Genomic DNA, 21,337 nt, shown 5'->3' with positions numbered 1-21,337 from the left:
TGGGTTAGGATTTATTGGCCTTGCTCACATTGTATTGTGTATTTAATACATCAAAGTCACTGTGTATTCCATTTCTGTCTTTGAGGACATGAGCCACCTTCTCACTTAGAAACTCAGAGCTGGTCCTGGGGGAGCTCACGGCATTATTTGGATAGAAACTCTTTGGTAATCAGCGCATCTCTTGAACCATTCATAACAATCACAGCCCATCAGGAAGGCTCCTCAGTGGTCTTGGCGCTCTCTGTAATATTAGAGGACAGGCTGGGATGACGAAAAAGAGGGTAAAGGAATTAAGAGGGAGGAAAAAGGAATGAGAAAGACAAGATGATGGATAAGAACAATGTGCTCCCACCCAGCACCGGTGGGGAGGTGAGGAAGACTCTGAAAAAGGCTCAGGAGCCATTGAGCTGTGTCCGTGTGCCTGCTGGTGCCGTCAGATTTCCCCTTCCTCTCCACAGCAGTTTGTTGTCGAGACTGTCACAGAAGGGACAGAATCAGGAGCCATGCCAAGGCACAAGGTGGCATTGGTCATGTCCTGTCTATACCGTATGCTTGTTTATCAGAAGAGGAATTAAATGGGCATGATTTTGTAAAAATAGGGGATCTGTAAGAACCCAATGCTGCGGATGGTCTGAGGCGTAGCAAACGAGTTTCATTTGTTTCCATGAACGGCACTGGTTGTAGAAGCCCGCATCACTGGTCATCAGTTTGTCCTTGCTTCCAGTTTGATGGCCTCTGGGGCTCTGAATGTGTGCACGCCGTTTTAACAGATGATTCCTCCTTAAATGAGTAATAGGGTCAAGGTCCTCTGAGATATTATGCCACCCAGCCAGAAGAGGGTGGTAGAATGGAGGGCATAGGGGCTACATCACGGCAAAACTGGGGAGGCATCCCAGGCCCTCATGAGAATGCGAAAAGCCCTGGTGAGGGACAGGGGACTTCGAGTTGGAATGGAAAAACTGATGGGAGAGAAAGGGGACGGGAGGGCACCGTTCTTCAAGGCACCCATTGTCCCAACCTATCGAAGTCAGCGATTTTCACATTCCGCTTTGAGTTTCTCACCTTCACTTCAACTACCAACGTTGCCAATGGTTGATCCACATAAGCTTCTTTAAAAGAAGTAATCCACCATGGAGTTAAAAATAAAAACCAAAAACTATGGTCTCAGGTAATGGCAAGCATGATAACATTTGACAGTTACCTGGGGTTTTTGCCTTCCTTGACTGCATCAGCCCGGGAGCTCGACCTGCCCCCAAAGGTGGTGCGGGTCAGCGAGGCCGACACTGAACCCCTGTCCGCACAGTCTGGGCTTGTGCCTCGAGCCTGATGCTTATCTGTGTAATTATGAGTAAACCATTTACTGGCTTTTGTCAACATTCTTTTCCTAATTTCTATCTCAGAGGAATATTTATAGAAAGGAAAGCAAATTATATTTTATGAAAGAAGTTGGTGGCTAAGTGCTCATTACCTTTTGAGTGATTGGTGTTTGCCATAGGTCACTGGAATCTTGGTGCAGGTGATTATCCACTACCTTCCTTCAGGGTTTTTTCCCCTGTGAAACAGGTTTACAGTGCAAATTCTTTTCCAGTCATGGGAATAGTACTAGGTATACTGTAGTTGCCCATGAAAGGTTTGTGCAGAGAAAGGCATTGGCTTACCTCCCAGATGTCACCCACATCTTTGAAAAGCCTGATCTAGCCCTGGCTGGTGCGGCTTGTGGACTGAGTGCTGGCTGCAAATCCGGGTCAGGGCACATGGTTAGGCTGCGGGCCAGATCCCCAGTCAGGGACGTGCAAGAGGCAACCGATCCATGTGTCTTTCTCACACGTTGATGTTTCTCTCCCCCCTTCCCCCCATAAGTAAATAAATAAAAATTTACAAACAAAAGTCTTATTGAAAGGAACTTTAGGATTCTGTCTCCCAAGCCCCACACTGGGCAGCACACAGGACCGGCTAACCCCGGCCTCTCCCCAGGGCTTCTGAGTCGTTTGCATTCTCCCACGCACAGCAGGCTCACAGCAGGCTGGTTAATCCTGGAGTCCTTGCCTCTGTCACTCACTCGAAACTCAGTTCAGGTATCACTTCCCTGCGGACACCCCTACTATCACTTCCACGCCCGTTGCGTGAAGGATCCCTCTGCCACCAGCAGCTCGCTGACCCAAGACCGTGTGCCCACACACTTTCCCCAGGCGGGGATCAGCCCCTCTCGCAGTGCCTGGCCCCGGTGGCAGCCGCTCCAGGAACGCTGACAGGAGGAACACGTCCACAGGAACGACTACGATGAATGTGGGACTTCTGACTCTTTAACTTGGGATCGGCTACTGACAGCTCACATCTGAGCAGGCAAAAAGAAAATCTATTTTTCCCTCCTTTGTGCTCTGTAGTGTCCGTCTGCCTAGCTGGATCGGAGCACTGAAAGTGAAACAAGGCACCTTACCCCATCTTTCTGACTCCAGGACAATGCTGTTCGAATCTGCAGACGGTCTAGTGCCAGCTTTTCAGAGCTAACGTGCCAGCACTGGCAGGCTGTCCTCGAGAGGAAAGGGAGGTGGGGGAGGAGCACGGAGATGTCGGAGCCAACCTGCAGACCACTGGATTCCCGCCCTCAGCAGGAGCTAGAGGAGGGCTCTTTGTTTAGCTTGGGAAATGCCTTTCCCTTCCCGCACTAAAGCTGGCAGGACTAGAGGAAGAAGTGGTGTCCCAAGGAAGACAAGACCAGGCCCTATAGGGTTGGCAGCAGCGAGCAGGGGTATAGAGGATTTAAGGAAGGTAGGGATGACCTCTGAAAGTCTGAAGGAGGTGGCGAAAATAGGCACATCCTCAGGCAAAGGAACCCGAAGACAGGTGTCCCAGCTGCACCTTGGGTCTGTCCAGCGTGAGCACCAACCATGCTGAGAGCCTCCACAGCACGATTGCTGGGTGAGGGCATCACCCACACCTTGCGCCTGGCTCCTCTGGGTGACATCTCCTGCCTGCCTGAGACCCACCACAAGTGCTGTCTGTGCACAGCCCCCTGGGATGACCTTGGCACTGCTCTCTTCCAACCACAGCCAGTCCTTCCTGGCACCCTCAGCCAATTTCGCATATCCATGATTCTGCACGCCCCTGGGACACTAATGGAGTCAAGATGGAGGACTGGGGTCCAAGATCTGAGCGCACACAGGGTCATAAAATGCTAGTCTCACCTCCACATGTGGCTTAGAGGGTAGGATGGGTCAGTGGTGGTCAGCTAGGTGAGAAAAACAGATCAAACCCCTATGGTAGCAACCTAGATCTTTTTTACTTGTATTAACAGCCAGTTGATTGAATTACAAGTACAACTGTATTAATTCTTAGTACACAGAATGCTGTAGCAGCACATGTCAACTTTCTTTTAAAATATTCCAGCTCTGGCCAGTGTGGCTTGGTTGGTTGGAGTGTCATCCCACAAACTGTAAAGTCGTGGGTTCTATCATTCCCAGTCAGGGCACATACCTAGGTTGTGCGCTTGGGCTGGGGACAGGGCACATGCAAGAGGCAGCCCCTCCATGCTTCTCACATGGGTATCTCCCTCCCTCCCTCTTTAAAATCCATGATCATGTCCTTGGGTGAGGATTTAAAAAAAAAATTCTAGAAGTTCCAATGAATGAACCTGACTGAGTCAGATATGGAAGTACATTGACATTAGCCCTAACCTGCATTTGCACAGGCAATGCACTCTCACCAATCCTGTTTAAAGGTCAGGAAACTGTGTGCTCGTGTGCTTGATGTGAATGTGGGAAAGTGAGGAGACGCAGTGACAGAACTTCGTGCTGGTGGAAAAGAGCCAACAGACACAGGCCACAACCACAGGCAAAAGGTTAGCGAAACTTGTTATTAAATTTAATTTTCTTTAAATACATACCGTCTCCCACCCTCACCCACTCTGGGGAGGAACGGAAACCCCCACCCCCTCCATTCCCTATATAAATCCCGAGATGGCGGGGATGAAGTATAAAAATACTATTTACAAAGGGGAAGAAGGCGTCTGTTGCTAACTTAATCTCCAGACACCCCTATCCCCAGGCCCCTTTTGCTCCTTTAGAAAAAGCCCCTGGAAATCCATTTGAGTGTAGAACAAGCCATTCCTCTGGCGGGGGCACCCAGACCCCAACAAGGAATAGGAAGCTCTGAGATTAACCGAGGGAGAGAGTGAATGGATAGCACCTCAGATCCTAGCAGGGGGAGGGGACTGGCCCTCCATTACCCTGTAGCCAGCAGGCCGGCCAGCCAGCCTTTGTTTCCATAGGTCCCACGTAAACATTGACTTAGTTTTACATGTCCCTGTTCTTCCTAATTTCCTACAGAGCCTCCTTACTTCCACGGGAGGCACTTGTTTGCTTGATCTTTTCTTCCTTCCTTCCCTTTTAACCTTCCTAGGAAGGAGTGGGGAGGAGGGGAAGACAGAGACCACCTCATCCCTTCTTTTAGGGCTTTGGGGGGCACACAGCCTCTATCTCTCTGTGTGCTCCCACGCTGTTGGCCAGACAGGGGTGGCTTTCTTTCCCCAGAGCAGAGACAAGGCAGGTAAATCATCCAGTACCAGCATACACTGGTCTCGACGGGTGATGCTTTCAGTACTGAGTAGTAGGGAAGTAGACTTCAGGAGGCAGGAGTGCGGGGCAAATCTGGTCTCCCCCGGCTGGCGGGAGACCAGCCCTGTTCTTCAGGGAAGCACAACCATAACCACCCAACAGTCTTGTTCAATGAAGCTACGCAGAGGGACCAGGCATCCATGAGGCAAGAGGTCTTCTCCAGGCCTTGACATAAAGGCAGCGCTCACACCAGCTCATCCAACAGGATCCCGATGCTCTGCGTGGCCTCTGAGGGACCAGCGATGGGCTTGTTACACATAGGGCAGACACAGCGCACTTCCAGCCACTTCACCAGACACCTGTGGGCAAAAGAAGACCTGAGATACCCAGCCTGCTCTGGCGGGCATTCATTCACAGAGCCCAGCTGCTTTTCAGAGCAAGACCCAGTGCCCCAGTCTAACCCCTCCAGCTTGCGGCTGTCCAGATAGGGTGTGGGACATCCTGACAAGGGGGAGATGGGAGGGGGAAGGACTGGAGGTTCTAGAAGATGCTTTCTGCTTATTGCTTTTACAAGGCATCTCCGCACACGCGTGTGCACTGTGGACACTTACTTCCGATGAAAAGCATGTTGGCACGGGAGCACACCTAACTCATCCTTCCCCTTGAAGTCTTCCAGACAGACTGCACAGGTCTGCTGTGGGAAGAAAGGGGGAAGCATGAGAGGAGAAAGGGCCGGAGCCCCCATCACCCATCCTGAACACGTATTATCTCGACCCCATCCAAGAAAACTAAGTTCTAGCAATTTCCTTATCATCTGGAAACACATTAGTCACATTTTATTAAAATATGACAGTATGATAGCCATTAACTACATGTGACTATGTTTTTTAATTAGTTAATTAATTTTAAATCTCCTGATTTTTTTTTTAAAGATCTTACTTATTTTTAGAGACAGAGGAAGGGAGGGAGAAAGAGAGGGAGAGAAACATCAATGTGCAAGAGAAACAATCTGTTGCCTCTCATGCGCTCCCAACTGGGGACATGGCCCACAGTCCAGGCATGTGCCCTGAATGGGAACTGAACCAGCGATCTTTTGGTTCACAGGCTGGCACTCAACACACTGAGCCATGCCAGCCAGAGCTTAAATTTAAAGTCATTTAATAAGATGGAATTTAAAATTGAGTTCCTCAGTTGTACTGGCCACTTAAAATTGAGTTCCTCAGTTGTACTGGCCACATTTCAAATGTGCAATGGCCACAGAATGGCTAGCAAGCCCCACACTGGACAGAGCAGACACAGAATATTTTTATAATCACAGAAGTTTCCTTGGGCAGTACTGTTGCAAAGGAAAGATTTTTAGTTTGTTCTAGCCTAGGACATTTGGCAAGGGTACATGTGCCAATAACCAGAGGGTATGGTGTTTGTGGTCAGTTACTTTCTTTAAGTCTAGTCTTACATCCCTATATATTAACACCCTCAGTCTCAACTGAATCACCCTTCCAGAGGAAGGCTTAGGAAACATCTGAATTTGCTGTGATGTAATAGCACCCATCAAACACAGAAACGAAATGCAGCCATTTCTAGGTAGTCTTGTGTCTGGAGATGTCTACGATCCTGCTTACTCCAGACAACCACAAAAGCACCATGCAGGAGTGTCTGTGGTCATGGAAGAAGGAAGCCTAAGAAAGGCGTTAGGTAATCTTAAAGGCACAGGTGGGAAAAAAATAGGAATGGCCTATTCCTAGAGTCAGTGTTGAGAGGAACCCAAGGAACTGGTGGGCGGTGAAGTGCTAGTGGGGGACAAAGAACCACAGGAATCCACATCCTACTCAGACCCATAATCTGCTAGGACAGACTGTGTATATACAAGGGTACGAGGACCTTCCTTTCTTTAGTGAAAAACTGAGACATAGGATCTGAACATGGGAAAGGTGGCTGCAGTGTGGCACGGAGTGGTGTGACCATCCTCCCCTTGGAGATCATGCCTAGCAGGCTTCCTGGGGCCACGTGTCACCATGTATCCAAGCCCCTTTGTGCTCCCTTTGTTGTCTGCCCGCACTGGTTCCAGACGTGATGAATTCCGTATGTCAATGACATGCTGGGACAAGTGACTTTTATTTGGCCCAAGTAGATATCAAGGCAGGAACTACAAAGGTCCCTGAAAGGGTCCCGGCTGAAAGCTGGAGAAGGCGCCATTTGCTTTAGCCCCCGGGGCCCTCCCACACGCTGTCCCAGTACACTCACCCCATATAATTGTAGCTTCTTGGCATCACCTTTAAGCACCACCTGGGAAGAAAAGAGGAGGTGTGGTGTCAGAAGAGACCAACCACAGGGGCCAGGTGGTATCAACCAATGAAGGAAGTCTCCAGCTCTGCACAGGATCGCCCCCCTCTCCCTCCCTTCTTCTCATAAAGGGGAAGGCTCTGGGCACTACCCAGGCCAACCGGACCCAAAGGCAGTGAAAGGAGTTATCCTCAGAGAGGGCCAGAGGGGAAGCTGAGGGGGATTCCTGGCCAGGGCAGCTTAAGCTTCTTCTCCTTTCCTGTCTCTAGCAGGACAAGTAGAACATCTCAGGGAAATATGTGGTGCTTTACCTCCTTATATCCGTATCGTTCACTCTGAGCCTGGTTCCGCAGTTTGCTGAGGAAATGAAGGGGAGAGAAGCGATCACTATGTCTTGCACCAACAAAGTCATTCAAAGTAGGAAAGGTGGGTTGGCTGCCTGGCACTCTTCTGGGGGTGGAGAGGGGTGTTCCCCGAGGGGGTAGCTCATCCTATAGAGGCCCTAGGGTATGGTCCGGACCTATGCAGGTCACCCAGAGTCAATTAAGGACTCAAGTTCAACAGCCACAGAATGTACTGCCAGGCCTCGCAGATTGGGGGATTGTCTGGCAGAGCACCCCGATTAAGCCCTTCGCTCTCCCTGCCAGTTCCCAGGGGGGAAATTCCTATAGTCTCCCAAAGTATATAGATCAACAACTGCTTGCTGAGTATGCAGAACAAGTTAGATACTCTTAAAAGGGCTTTTTTCCACGAAGCCCTTTTAAGAATGCGGGGTAAATGAAGTCTCTGACCCGGAGAACACAAGTATTCTGGAACCAAAGCACACTCTCCCCTCACAGTGCCAAGAAAACACAGGAGAGCCCTTCTTTGTTCTCTCCTTTTCGTTTCTAGCTGGTGGCCTGCATGCAGCCCAACTCTCAATAGCCAAAGCCTGGCATGCTGTAACTAAAGGCAACAGCACAGTCATTACGGAGGACTTGCTATGCAGCGATCCATGCACTGACAGGTTCAAATATGTGCTCAGAGACTTCAGACAACTTTAGGAGATGCTGTTTTTTTCACAAATGAGGAAGTAATGAAGTCCAGAGACGTTAGCTGACTTGCCCAAACTTCAGAGGTGGTTGGCGGTAGTGTCTGGATTTGAACCCAAGTCTCTCTGGTCACACAGCCCTAGCTCTTTCAACACAAAATGTGGCCTGTTTCACCAACTGGGTACACACACCCTAGTCAGGGGGCGGGGGCGGGGTGCTGGCCAGGACGCACATGCCTGGAGCCTCTTAGGAGCTTGTCCGAGTGACTCCTGCCACAGGGTTGCAGCTTGGGGCACCACACGATGCCCCCTTTCCCTTTCCTCTTTGGAGGGTTTCTGGTCAGTGGAGGGTTGGGCAGAAGGCCTAACCAGGGCTCCCACTGTCCCATCCTTCACTTTGTGCTTTCATATATTCACACGCATTCCTGCCCCCCACTCCCAAGTGAGAGGGTCAAGAAGGACGTGTCCAAAACTTATGTGAACTATCACCTCGCTGACATTGAGTGAAGCTGGGGAAGGAAAAAATGCTTAGGCAGTGCTTATAGCCACCTTCTGAGGGAGACAAGTCACTCTTACCAGGCATGTGCAGAGTAAATAAGGAAGCAGTGAGGAACCTGCTTCTTATCTCAGAGAATGGGGGGCTGCCGCATGTCCTGTGATCCTCAGCTGCAACGTGGCTATTATGCAGCGCGCAGGGCTGTACTGCAGGATGCCTGGGGCGCCCTCCTTCCCCACCCTCCTCCTCCCTTCTGGCTGCTGTCTCCTTTGAATGGTCTTATTCAAGAGACTCTGGACGCCTGACTCTCAGAGCCTAGGATGCTCATCAGAACGTTGGAGGGCTTTAGAGCTGCACCTTCTCTCTGCATGTAGACTGATGAGGCCGTACCTTCTCCCCACATGCAGACTTGTGGAGCTGCATCTTCTCCCTGCATGTAGGCTGATGGACTAGGAAGGTGCAGATTGTGATGGAATCAGGCCACAAAGGTTGCAAGGGAAGCAAAGCAAAAAACAAAGACCTTGGGCCATCCCAGCAGGGAATATAGTGCCAACAACTTTGGACAGGTGGCCTTCTCAGCTGTTGGGTGAGCAAAGCCGCTAAAAATACCCTGATCTCAGTGACACCATTTCTAGCCACGGCCCGTGGGCTCTCCCATTGCGTCTTTTCCCTTTTGGAACAAACAATGCAGCCAGGTCCTGAAAATAATTGTTCCTTTCCTGCCTATTTGTACTTCACTGGCCCCTCCATCCTGTGTAGGGCAGAAGTCAGCCCTTTGGGGCTGTGGGGGAGAACGAGCGAGGGGGAGCTGGGAGTGGAGGCTGGCCTTGGCCAATGAGCTCACCAGGTTGGGAGCAGGGGGCATGGGCCTATTTTGGCTAAGGAGGAAACCGAGAAGCAGGGAGAGGAAGTGGCTTCTGTGCTTGTGTGTCTTTCTATATATAGACACCCACAGGCTGCCACACACCAGCGAGCCTCTGGAACCATGAAACTGCAGGCTCAACAGGCTCCGGGCGGGCAGCAGAGCGGACAGCGCGGCGGTGAAGGGGCAGATTACTGCAGGAGGGGCAGGTGGTGCTGAGCAGCCCCCGCAGCGGGAAAAGCTTTTGGTTTCATGCGGTTTTGATGCTCTGTTCTTTCAGTCCAGCCAAACAAAAATTAATCAGCCATACCCAGATTCTCAGCCTTCCTTCTGCAGGAACCCAAGCTTTAGCTGTACGGGAGTGGCCACAGATGTCACAGCTGCCTCTTCACTTCCCATTCAAGGTATAAGAATCAGACATATAGAGGCAAACATATGGAATCTGAAAGACTAGTTAATTGCCACCAGACTAGCCCATCTCTATACATTCCTCTATATATGGCCTTGGACAAGCTCTTAGCTGCCTGTGAATGAACTTCCTCACTTACAAAGTGGGCTAATACCTCAACTGGAGAGATGTTCCGCAGACTTCAGTGAGCTAAGTATTTTATAAAATGTTATCCATGATGCCTAACACACAGATGGCACCTGATGGCAGAATCAGGAAATGAAACCTGGTCACCCACTTATGGGCCCAGAGTAATTTTCCAGGATTTCTTCACGTGGCTGCGTTTGCAGCTGGGCATGTGTGAAGCAACCAGATAGAGTAGGTTCTACAGACCCCTCCTAACATTGCACATGGATCTTTGCTATTTGAAATATTTCCATCTTCAGTCTCCGGGAGCAGCATAAATTGCTTGATATGAGGAGATGCAGGTAGATGATAGTCAGGAGGAAAGAATTCAAGGAATAAAACTTGGGCTTGGGGAGAGTTGAGGTAGTGGGGAGATTACCAGAAACCTATACTCACTCACACCTAATTAGATGCAAACGTCAGACTCAGTTGTACAGGAGGGGAAAATAAGTCTTTATAGAAGCTAGTGGCTTAAGTGGCAAACTCTAGGCCTAGGGACTTTTTAAAGTTCTGAGAAAGAACTGAAAGGGGGGAGGGGGGGGCACCAGGGCCCAAGGGCACTTCCTCTTCTTAGAGGGAGCTCTTCCAGCTTCAGAATAGGAACTAGTGCTCTCTCTAGCCTCCCTCAGGTGAGTCAGCTCCCTAGAGCATCTCGGTGGGGAACCAGAGCGCCTTCCTCCATCTTAACTCAGCCTCCTTAAATGGTCTGATCAGACACCGGCCTAGACCCCAGCTGATGTCTACTCAGGCATCTGGTAATATGGGCATGGGGGCTGGGGTCGGGGAGAGGGGTCAGTTACCACATGGCTCCAAGGACCACCAGCATGTTCTGCTGGTCAGAGGTGCTCCGCACTCCCCAATATACAATGAAGAACCGTTAATCCCAAAAGTGTGCTCTGGGGTCAGGAACACTACTTTAATTTCCAGTGTACATTCTAGTTATGCCCCAAGTGTTTTGGTGGGAAATAGCCACCAGTTCCCATGTCTTATCAACAGGAGAAGAAACAGTCCCTAGAGAAGTTCGTTTCTTCTGTGGGTCCCTATGCAGTAAGTGAGGTTTGTAAGTTTTTTCACTTGCAAAAATAAGAGCTTCCAAGGCAGAATAAACAAGCAGCTCTCCAGACCTCAGCCTGCTAATATTAGCGTCTGATGGGTTGACAACAGGAATTCTCAGGGGCCCGGAGGTACACGCCACTGGAGTAACGCAGGCCTACTTATCCCCAGCCACCCAGAGGGTGTGAGTGGTGAATAGAGAGGCAAGTGAGGGACCATCAATGACATGACTTGGTCAGACAGTAATTCTGGGCAACCTTAGTACAAGTAGCCAAGAGGCAGGATGCAGCCCTACCCCTGGTGACCTTATATGCTCTGGGAAGACAACTTGATAGGGTGATGTAAATAGAAACATCAGGCCTCAGGGACCCAGTAAAGGACTGGCTAGGCCCTGCCTTCAAAGCAGGGGCACCAGCTGGGGGAGATTCGCCCTGCCCCCACCCCACCCCTGGCCTCCTCCTCCTGGCTTCCCCATTCCAGGGAGCTGGCTAGCCAGCAAGCCACCCACCTGATGAAATAACAGCAGAAGATGAGGCTGAGCATGAAGACAAAGATGCCTGTGCCAAAGATGACCATGTAGATGTTGAGAGGAAGGTCTTGGAAACTGATGGGTGGCATCGAGCAGGACTTGTTAGTACTAACCAGCCCCAGGCCGCAGAAACACCCTGCAGAGAAATGGGAAGAAACATAATATTAAAGTTGGAAATGTACCACTGGTACTCTGTGCCAGCAAGGATGGAGGGAAAACTAGCAGGCTCTGGGCTCTAAATCTCTGATTCAGGTGCATAAGTTTATATCCTAGCTCTAATACCTACTAGCTATGTGATCGTGGGTAAGTTAACCAATCTGTGAAACAGACTACTGCATACAGCACTTAAAACAGCATCCCCATGTAGGAAATCAAGGCTTCAGGCAACAAGCAGAAAATGGAAATACTTCCATCAGGCAGAGCCCACATGGTGCAGTAGCAAAATGAAGAACCTTAGCCCTGACTGGTGTGGCTCGGTTGGTTGGGTGCCTTCCAGCAAAGCGAGGGGCCACCAGATCGATTCGAAGGCAGGGCACAAACCTGGGTTGTGGACTGGTTCCTGGTTGGGGCAAGCGTGGGAGGAAACCAATCGATGTTTCTCTCTCTTTCTCCCTCCCTTCCCCTTTCTCAAAAAAAAAAAATAAATAAATAATAAATACAATCTTAAAAAAAGAAAGAAGAACCTGTGTATCTGGGTTCCAACTCCATCTCTTCCTAGCTATGTGACCTTTACCAAGTTACTCCTCTAAGCTTATACGAAAACAAGGAAAATACAGAGAGGACTAAAAATGTATTAAGAAACATGCTTTGTAAATTGCAAAGTGGAATTGCAAAGGTCATTTGTCATTATTAAGCCACCTGCTCCAGGACACAAGCTGCAACAGGACCAGAATAGAAATTATCCATTCCAAGGCCAGCGTTCCAGAAAGCGGGGGTGGAGAGTTGCAGCTTCCTTCTACTGGCTGGCCACTGTCTCCCTTTCTACTCAAAGCCTCACTGTACAGTTTCACAATAGCACTGATATTCCTTGGAGCTTATGTGAAAAGCAGAGTATCAGGCCCACCCCAGAAGCAGTGAATCAGAATCTACACATTGACAAGGTCCTCAAGATTCTTATGCATTCGGCATGGGAAGCACTGGCTAGCCACTAGATGCTTGCCTTTTTCTCACATGACTCTAAGGGTAAATCCTGATTGGCCCACCAATCACGCAGGGTTTGGGGTTGAGGTAGGTGTGTGGCAGGGTTCTGGCCATTGAAACAAAGAGAATGTCTGCTGGAAAAGGAAAGCTTTTTCTCTTTATTTTGTCCTGCCTGCTCAAAACACCTGTAGTGGTGGCAGCCAAGTTACAGCTGGAAAGAGAGCAGTTTGTTATGAAGCCTGCAGCGGAGGGAACAGGGCAAGAAGAGAGAATCTGTCTGTGAGTTGCTAGACGAACTAATCCTGGAGCCACACTCTTGGGACAACTGGTTCTGACAGTGAGTAAATATTCCGTAATGTTTAACCATAAGGAAAAAAAAAAGATGGAACATAAGCAATAAGCCAATTGTTTATTACTGCTTGCAGGCAAGAGTACCACAGTGATCCAAAAGGTAAGCATAAACTTCTTGTGTTTCAGAAAGTAGTGAGACAAGTAGACTGGAATTTACCATATACCTGCTACATCCCAAGCACATTCCATGATACCAGTTTAATCTTAAAGACTCACTCATTAAACTGTCCGTAGTCCAACAGTTAACAAAGGCTCCAAAGGCCTCTGTACTCAAGCCTCCAACATGGGTTTTCAGAGCTTTTCTGACATCTTGGTGAGAAGCCAGAACCCATTAAAATATGCTTCAGAATTCTACGTTATAATTACCCGTTGCACCACAACTCAGCAGAAGCCTGGCTTGAACGATGGAGTCATCGCTGACGTTGTACTTCTCATAGCTCTTCCTCCCCTAGATCGATCTAGTGGCCATAAAATGAGCCTCCCTCCAAACCTCTTTCTGTATTTTGTGGCCAGTTCTATTGCCAAGATCCTATTCCCAACAGATTTTGGGCCCGATTCTATTCCAAGTCCCTATTCCAGACACCTAATTGATGTCTAGTCCCTCCTCTCATTTAGCCCACATATGTCTGTCAATCCCTCCTACTCAGTTTCTGTCATGTATTTCCCCAACTCATGACTGGCTTCAAGTCTTCCTAAACATGTATGCACTGGGGGGCCTCTCAACCTCCCCAGCCAATGTCCTGCAGCACCACCCCATGTGGGCCAGTCTCCTCATTATTTCTTGCCTGACTTTGTACTCACACCTCCATATCAGTGTTCATTTACCTCTCCCTGCCTGAGACCCCCTTCCTTCCTGACGTGCACTGAGCCTGGTCTTTGTAATATTCCAGTGACCCCTCTCTTCCCAGAATTCTAAGCATTCACAGCTCTATTGCATGTTCTGGCTCTTGCATGCTCAGGAATTGTCTTCCATTGCCCTGCTGCTCCTCGTGTCAACTTAACTCAAACATATATTAAGCATTGATTATATGACAAGTACCATGATAGACCCTGAAGATAAAATCAAAGAAGAACAACTAGATGGTCTCGCCTTCTAGGGAAGAAGACAGACATAAAAGCTGTCACCACGCAAACTGAGGCACCACTATAGAGGTGCAACTATAATCCTAAAATCGGAGATGAGAGTCCTATCAACCTGAATGCTCCTAGGTCTGGGGATAGCAATTTGGATATTCTCCAGTGCCTAGTCTAGTGCTTGGCTTGTTCTCAATAACTAGTTAACAGATAAATGGGCCCAATTTTCTCAAAACCTGGTACCCTTGGCAAAAGCTCATACTCCAAAGGAAGTAGACTGACATTTGGGAAAATTGCCCAGAAAGTGCCCTCAGCTAATGGATGACCAGTCAATCAACGAGTATTGTCAAGGGCCTGATTTATGCATTGACCTACACAGTGTGGGGAAACAAAAAGTAAAAGAATTAATTCTTGTCCTGAAAGAGGTTTTGATTAAGCTGAAAACAATTAAATAATTAGCTACGAAAAGTTGCTATGCCCCAAAGGAAGCTCTTGCTTCTAGGCTCCGGCAGGGGTTAGAGAGTCTTCAACACTCCTCCACCATCCACTCAAACACTTGCTCTCTGTGGCCCCAAGGAAATCCAGTTCTCATAAATACATCATGGTGGACTCAGTCCACTCTGGAAAAGGGCCTTAGGACCCCCATTCCAGGAAACTGGGTCTTCGATACCAGCAAAGCCTTCCTCCCTACCAGGGGCATTTCCACAACCCCCACCAGCAATATCTGATGCTATAAGAGACTCTAACCCCCAACCTGCCTTGGTGCTCCATGCATTTTTGTATGGGGTGGATCCTGGTACCTTTTGGGCCCCACAGAAACTCATTTGGTTTCCTATTCTGGGAAGCTGCAGAGGGGTGACAGTAGCTATTGTAGATGGTGTGTGTATGCCCTCTGTAGGCACTTGGGCCTGCGCACACTTCCCACCAGTTTATCTTGACTATCTTATCTTGCCTGATTACCCGGGATGGAGTCACTGAGCCTAGGACTCTGTGATAGAGGCGTAGGTGAGAAGAGCTTCCTAGCCAAAGGGATGGTCCGCTTGCTTGTATTACAATGAAAAAGAAATGGAAAATATGATGGTGGGGAAGTTTTTCCTCTAAAAGTTAGAAGGATAGAATACCAACCCCCGGGGAAGAGGGGCTCCAGATATTTTTCACAAAAGGGTGAGGAGAGGGATTGCTTCCTCACTGGAGTCAAAAAACAGAATCTCTCAGCCACTTTGCAGAAGTGAACAGATAAGGCAGCTCGTCCTCTGCTGGTCTAAAAATTTCTTATGAAAGAGAGCCGCCCAAGAAAGGCCAGTGTGACCGACAAGCCCTGGGCTCTGTTCCTGAAGTCTCCGTTTCATTGTCTCAGCCGACCTACTAGAGCTCTGACATCAGAATGTTCCTTCTGCATCTGTGGGCTGGGAGTGGGAATGACGTCAGGAGGAGGTCTGGCCAAGAAAGACCAGGGAATCTGGGAAATGCCTCTCCTTTCCAGCCAACGGGCATCCTTCCCAGATGCTGGGATGCACTGTCCTGCCTCGCCCCCACCTTCCACCCCCTCTCCCTCTATGCCATCTTGGTTCATTTTCAGGAAATTACATACTACTACCAAGAGGAAGAGGGGGGTGGAGGACACTCTTTACACATGCTGCCCAAACCTTGCCTTAAAACACAAGCCTCTTGAAATAATTAGTGCAAGGTCTGGCAGGAGTCTGCTCTCAAGAAGGAGTTTTTCCTAACTAACCGGCTCCCCGCCCTCAGAGATAAGGCTAGCTGTTTCCCTACTCCGACTCGACAGAGTTAGAGCTCTGCGGCCAGCACTCGAGGGCCATTGGAGAGTATTAGTATCTAAGGTTTGCAACTGACAGCCCAGAGAGGCCCTCAGTTCAGTAGTTTGGATGAGGAATCAGGCCCCAGCCCAACCCGTTATCACCTGAACCACAAAAAGCCTCAGGTGAGATAATTTAGCACTACCCAAACGGGAGGGGGGAGGGGTAGTGACTGGGGTGGGAGGAGTGGTTGCGTCTTGAGATGCCGCTCCGCCAGGGAGGCTCGGTAGCTAGTATCACAGTCGGGCCTTGGGACCAGAGAGCACAGCTCCCTCCAAGCTAGCCTGCCCCCAAGAGTAGCCGAGCGCCGAGCTATCTGCAGGACTTTATCAATTCAAGAAGGCCATGCTCTTGAATCCGACGTCCTCCGTTAGGCACAAAGCGCCATAGCAGCGGGTGCGAAGCCAACAAAGACACAGAGGAAGCCACCTCTGGGCCACGCTACATTGTATGCATATTTAAAATAGCCTGCAAAGTTTTAGGACGGGAACTTGAGCTCCCTCTAGGAGCTCCTAGCCCGAGCGCGGATTTAATTCTCCTCGGATAACCACAACAAAGAACAGAGTTAGAACCGCACAAAGACAGGGGAAGGGGTAGAGGAGCGAAGCCGCCACACAAAGGCCGTGAACTCCTCGGCTCCCACACCCCCTGCCCACCGCACGTTCAGAGACTCTTCCCGGCCCTCGAATTAAACCTGGATTTTTTTTTTTTTTTCAAATTCCGCGCTGTGCAGAAGAGTTAGGCGCCAGGATGCCTTCTCACCCGCCCCGTTACAAGAGAAACTTAGCTCGAGAGAGAAAACGAGCCTCTGCCGGATCTTAAGTCTCGCGCCCCCCTCCTCGTCCCCGGCCAGCCCAGGGCCCTCCCGCCCCTGAGGCTCACCGTTACACCACTGGAATGGGTGCATCAATGAACCCGCGGCTGGCTTCCTAGGGCGAACGAACGCAGGCGGCGGGAGAGGCAGGCAGGTGGGCGCACCGGCTCGCTGGTCCGCGGGAGGGGCCGGTGCACTCCGCGGCAGCCGCTTTTCTCGCGAAGTGGAACTCCCTTCGAGGTGAGGGGCTTCTGCGAGGCCGGTTTTGGAGCAAGAGAGGAAAGAGGAGAAAACAAACAGAAAGTCTCCCGGATCAAAGCACCACCGAGGAAATGCAGGAAGAACCCCGAAGTTGGGGAAGATCTGGGGCACCGCAGAGCAGGGTGGGGAAACTCAGGCGGCAGTATCTCTGCCCGCAGGGGAGAGAAAAGCCTTGGTGGGAGACGGCTCAGGTCGCAAACCACAAGGGGAGAAAGCGGTCGAGACTCGGAAACTGACACAGGTTGTGCACACCCCCTCCTTTATATACCCCACGGCAACTCCGCCCCCAGCCCGTCACCGCCTCCGGCCAATAGGAGTCTTTCTCTTGGCAGTGGCAGTATTTGCAGGTCCGCCCCCGCCCCCCTTCCAGGGCGGAGCGTCTTTCCAAGGTAAGGCGCTTACCCTTTTACCTTCCCAGTCCTGGGAAAACTTAAGTCTTAGGGAGGAGCGCGTTCTGCCGTGAGGTGACCGGAGGTGAAGGAAGCAGCCTCCTCCGCCGCGGATCTGGAAGAAGCCGAACAATTAGTGCCACATTGTTTTCCGCCTCCAGATCTATTATGGTTTCTGCAGCACTTTGAGAAAACAGTTCTGGGAGTGGTTACATTTCTGCTCCGTGGGCAAGGATTCCGTCGTGAGTAGCCGCTACCACGTTTCTTTGTTCACTGCAAAAGTGAGAAACTGAAGCAAGAAGGTAAAGATGAGTTAACAAAAGGGAGATCTGGAAAGAACTTTAGTTGTTATCTCATTTTTTGGCCAGACCTTCATTTTACCAAGGAAATAAGGCTTGAAAATTAAGCTTAATATTGTCCATGTAAGAAACGTTCAAACCTGCAGAGAATTTTTATTAGTTTATTTGAGACAAAACTGAGGACAGTTGCCAGGAAGCAAGAGCTAAAATGCTCAGAAAGTAACAGTTTTTGCAATCTCTTTTGTGCACTTGAAATTAAGCAGGGGACCTGAGGAAGGTTACCTGAAGGTGGGAGAAAGCAAAGTGGGGATTAGATTACAGGATTTCGTGCTCTCTGGAGCATGGTTGTGTCTTAGAAGGAGGAGCCTGAAAGAGGTATTTCAAATTCCAAAATGCACAGAAACAATGGGCAGGGCTTGCTTAAAGCAAAGATAATCCGTTTACTAAAAAGTTATTTGCCTGGGGCCTGACTACCCACCCCAACCTGCTCAGCTAAGAATTTAGGATTTATCACAGCATCCTTTTTTTCATCCACAATGTAGACACGTAAGGGCTCCACATCCCAAGTAGCAAGATCAAACCCAGGAATCGACGTTGGCAATCCATTTAGGGTACGATCTTCAGCATCTAGCACTGTGAAGGTGTTGAATTAATAGTAATTGAATAAAGGACCACATATCTTAATTTCCTGTCCAATATGCTCTCTTTTGCCTGATGTTGCAGCATTTCCTTCTTAAAAAAAATTTCGTGGCTGATGTGGCTCAGGGATTGAGTGCTGGCCTGCAAACCAAAGGGCCGCTGGTAGATTCCCAGTCAGAGCACATGTCTGGGTTGTGGGTCAGGTCCCAGGTAGGGGGTGCTTGAAAGGCAACCACACATTGATATTTTCCCCCCTCTTTCTCTCTCCCTTCCCCTCTCTCTAAACGTAAGTAAATAAAGTATTTTAAAAAATAATAAAGAATTAAAATATTGTTTATTCTATTACAGTTGTCCCAATTTTCCTCATTTTCCCCCCTATGTAGCCCAACCCCTCTTCCCATAGTCAATCCCCGCACCATTACCCATGTCCATGGGTCACAATATATATGTTCTTTGACTAATCCCTCCACCTTTTTACAACCGGTCTCTACTTGCAGAATTTCTTTCTTTTTTTTTTTTTGGTCTTTTTTTCTGTCTTTCATTTATTCAAAATGTATTTACATTTGCTTTGTACCCACTTCGTTGTATCAGAGACCCATCCACATCAACACGGTTCCTACTCTGGGAGTTACTGGGGAGTGTGCAGAGACAGTAAACAAGCAAGCAAACAAAGAAGAATGACTTAACCTAATCTTCCTATTCAACTTAATCTGTTAGTTGAAGGTGATAAATACTTTGCCTATCTCTGGGGAATTTGTGGCACTCAAATAAGATTTGCATATCAGTGCTTTGTCGTGTAAATGCAAGATGCCTGCAGATATCAAATAACTTGGCCAAGTTCACATAGCTGTCTGCAGCAAATGTTTAGCACTTAATTGCAGAATTGTCTTAACAATTGTTTTTCTTTATGAGCTAGCCTGGAAGGGTATCATGACCAGATCTACCCCAGTTCACCCCCAAAATGGACAGTGGTGAAAACTTTCTAAGCAGCCTCTCTGACTGTATGTCTTAGACTTTGAAGCCCACAAGAATCACTGTTACATTAGAGATGTTATATATGCAGGCTCCCAGGCCTGGAGCTCAGAGATTTTGATTCAGTAAAGAATGAGCCCCAGAGATATTTAATTAACTTCCCTTGTCCCCTGAAATGTTCATGCAGTTATGCTGAGAAAAATAATGCTCTGATCTTACTCTCAAATCCATCCTCTCTGCTGGCCCCAGAGTTACCTTTCTACAATGTAAATCTAATCATGTATTCCTCGGGCGTAATCACTTCTATTGGTCCCTGGTGTTTACGGGATAAAGTCAACCTCTAGAGTATGGCTTCAAATCGTTTCAGTCTGGCTCTGCCTGTCTCCTGACTGCAAATGCACTCCCCTTTCCAACACACTTTCCATCAGCCGTGAAGCTTTTGTTGTTGCTCCTTGAACACAGTATATCCTTTCTTGACTGATTTTGTACAAGGGATGGCTTATGTTTGGAATGCCCTTTTTCTTTCTGTGCCTGACATTTTGTAAGATTCAGCTAAAAATTCATCTCTTTTGTGGCCTACCAAGTCTCATTTTTCCCCTGTCTGCATCTCTTTCGACACTTTGTATGTACAACGAATATAGTATGTTCTGGGATTTTCAAGATAATCATGTCATTTCCTGAACTTGATTCCTTCATGAGCCTTCCTTATAACAGATTTTTCAACTGCAGGAATCATTCTCGTGGTGGTTCCAGTGTTTGGTTCGGTAAATACCTTTGGAATGGATGTGTGTGTGTGCGTGCAGGCCTGTGTATAGATTGCCACATTCTAGGCTCAGTGTAGAGAATTAAAAAACGTAATTGTCACTTACCTAATCGTTTTTTGTATTCATTGACTCAGAGGAAAGGTATCTATATAGGTGAGTCTGATTGCGCTACGGAGTTCCTGCTAGGTGTCCCCAGCGGGGAGACCCTTTGAAGGGAAATTGACAGGAAGTGAGGAGTGTGCCCCCCCTCCAGCCCCTGCTAGACTAAGGAGATGGGAGGAGGAAGGTAGCAACAGGGGGACTTCTCATGGAGACCAAGGTGGTCACACAGGCCAGTGGATATCTCCGGTGGCACCTGTGCGAGTTCAGTCGTGAGAATGTTCTACAACTCATGTTTTAAGCCTCACATTTTCAGCTTCCAGGGAGGTCTTCTGAGGCATTTAAGGACTCTCGTTTTGAAAACCTGATGCATACCTTCCCAATCTCCCACTCTCATCACTCCTGGCCGTTGTGGCCAAGAGGCGGTGCCTCAGTTGACGGCCAGCCTGGGAGAGGCAGGTCGAAGGCAGGGCTTCCATCTTGGCATTTCGGAAAAGGTTGGTTTAGTCCCAGCGTTGTCCTAGACGGAGGAGCCCTACCAGAAGCAAGGTGAGCCCTGCCCAGTGTGGCTCTGTTACAGGGTGCAGCCAAGAGGGGGGGCCCCAAATAGGCATTTGAAATGGGGTCCAGAACTTAAGGTGTCCAGGAGATTTTAAGATGTCTCCGTCCCCCACCCCAGGGTGTGGGTTGGGGGAAGGGACAAATGGAGCAGGGCCATTGAGAGCTGTTTTGCATAGCAACAGCCTTGCAGCTAACCTCTGGCTTGGTCATTTAACATATCTATAGCCTTTGGCTGATTGCATAGATATGTTAAGTAGCTGTGATCAGCTCTAAGACAGGGGAACAGAAGTAACTTCCCCACCCAGAAGTAACTTCCCCACCCAGATGTAACTGGGGGGGGTGGGTCCCCTGAGTTACAGCGCCTGCGTGGGAGCTCAGAGAGGATTGGCTCCAGGACAGGGGGCCACACCTGCCCAGACTCATGATGGCAGCCCAGTAAAGCTGGAAGGATACGAATTCTGGCATGTGAAGCCGAGTGTGGGAGGAGTTGGAAATGAGGCTGCAGAAGAAGATTGGCTGCGGGGATTTAAAAACCCAGATTTGGCGGCCATTGAGAGAACCATGCGCAGCCCTGAGAGAACCTTGGGCAGCCCTGAGGAGAGCCATGCGCAGCCCTGAGAAGGAGAACCATGCTGCTTTAGGAAGGAGAGCCATGCGCAGCCCTGAGAGGAGAACCATGCTGCTTTAGGAGGAGAAGCACGCGGACTTGACGGAGTGTAGACTCCTGCAGCCCTGAGAAGGGAACCACGCGGCAGCCCTGGAGAAGAGAACCATGCG

General features: G+C 49.2%; 1 protein-coding gene across 2 annotated transcripts; it reads right to left on the bottom strand.

Annotated features, from left to right (window-relative positions):
• Positions 1-4,064: 4,064 nt before the first annotated feature.
• RNF122 (ring finger protein 122) lies at positions 4,065-17,079 on the bottom strand. 2 transcript variants are annotated; one of them, XM_028526660.2, is made up of 6 exons: positions 16,645-17,079; positions 11,360-11,516; positions 7,148-7,193; positions 6,798-6,839; positions 5,165-5,247; positions 4,065-4,912 (listed from the first exon to the last, which is right to left on the bottom strand). In XM_028526660.2, the coding sequence occupies exons 1-6, from the start codon at positions 16,667-16,669 to the stop codon at positions 4,798-4,800; spliced, it is 468 nt and encodes a 155-aa protein (XP_028382461.1). In that variant the 5' UTR covers positions 16,670-17,079; the 3' UTR covers positions 4,065-4,797. The 2 variants fall into 2 exon arrangements, with proteins under 2 accessions (XP_028382461.1, XP_035867513.1); XM_036011620.1 differs by having other exon boundaries at positions 5,165-5,244.
• Between the last annotated feature and the right edge of the window lie 4,258 nt (positions 17,080-21,337).

Source organism: Phyllostomus discolor, chromosome 11 (genome assembly GCF_004126475.2).
Source record: "Phyllostomus discolor isolate MPI-MPIP mPhyDis1 chromosome 11, mPhyDis1.pri.v3, whole genome shotgun sequence".
Taxonomy (NCBI): domain Eukaryota; kingdom Metazoa; phylum Chordata; class Mammalia; order Chiroptera; family Phyllostomidae; genus Phyllostomus; species Phyllostomus discolor.
Note: the sequence above shows the minus strand (reverse complement) of the source record. Positions and strands in the feature narration are given on the sequence as shown.

Coding starts and splice junctions, on each gene's coding strand:
- RNF122 (XM_028526660.2), bottom strand. CDS start 16,669: ATGCACCCATTCCAGTGGTGTAACG. Junction 11,517..16,644: donor CCCATTCCAGTGGTGTAACG/GTGAGCCTCAGG, acceptor ATTTCTCTGCAG/GGTGTTTCTGCGGCCTGGGG. Junction 6,840..7,147: donor AACGATACGGATATAAGGAG/GTAAAGCACCAC, acceptor TTTTCTTCCCAG/GTGGTGCTTAAAGGTGATGC.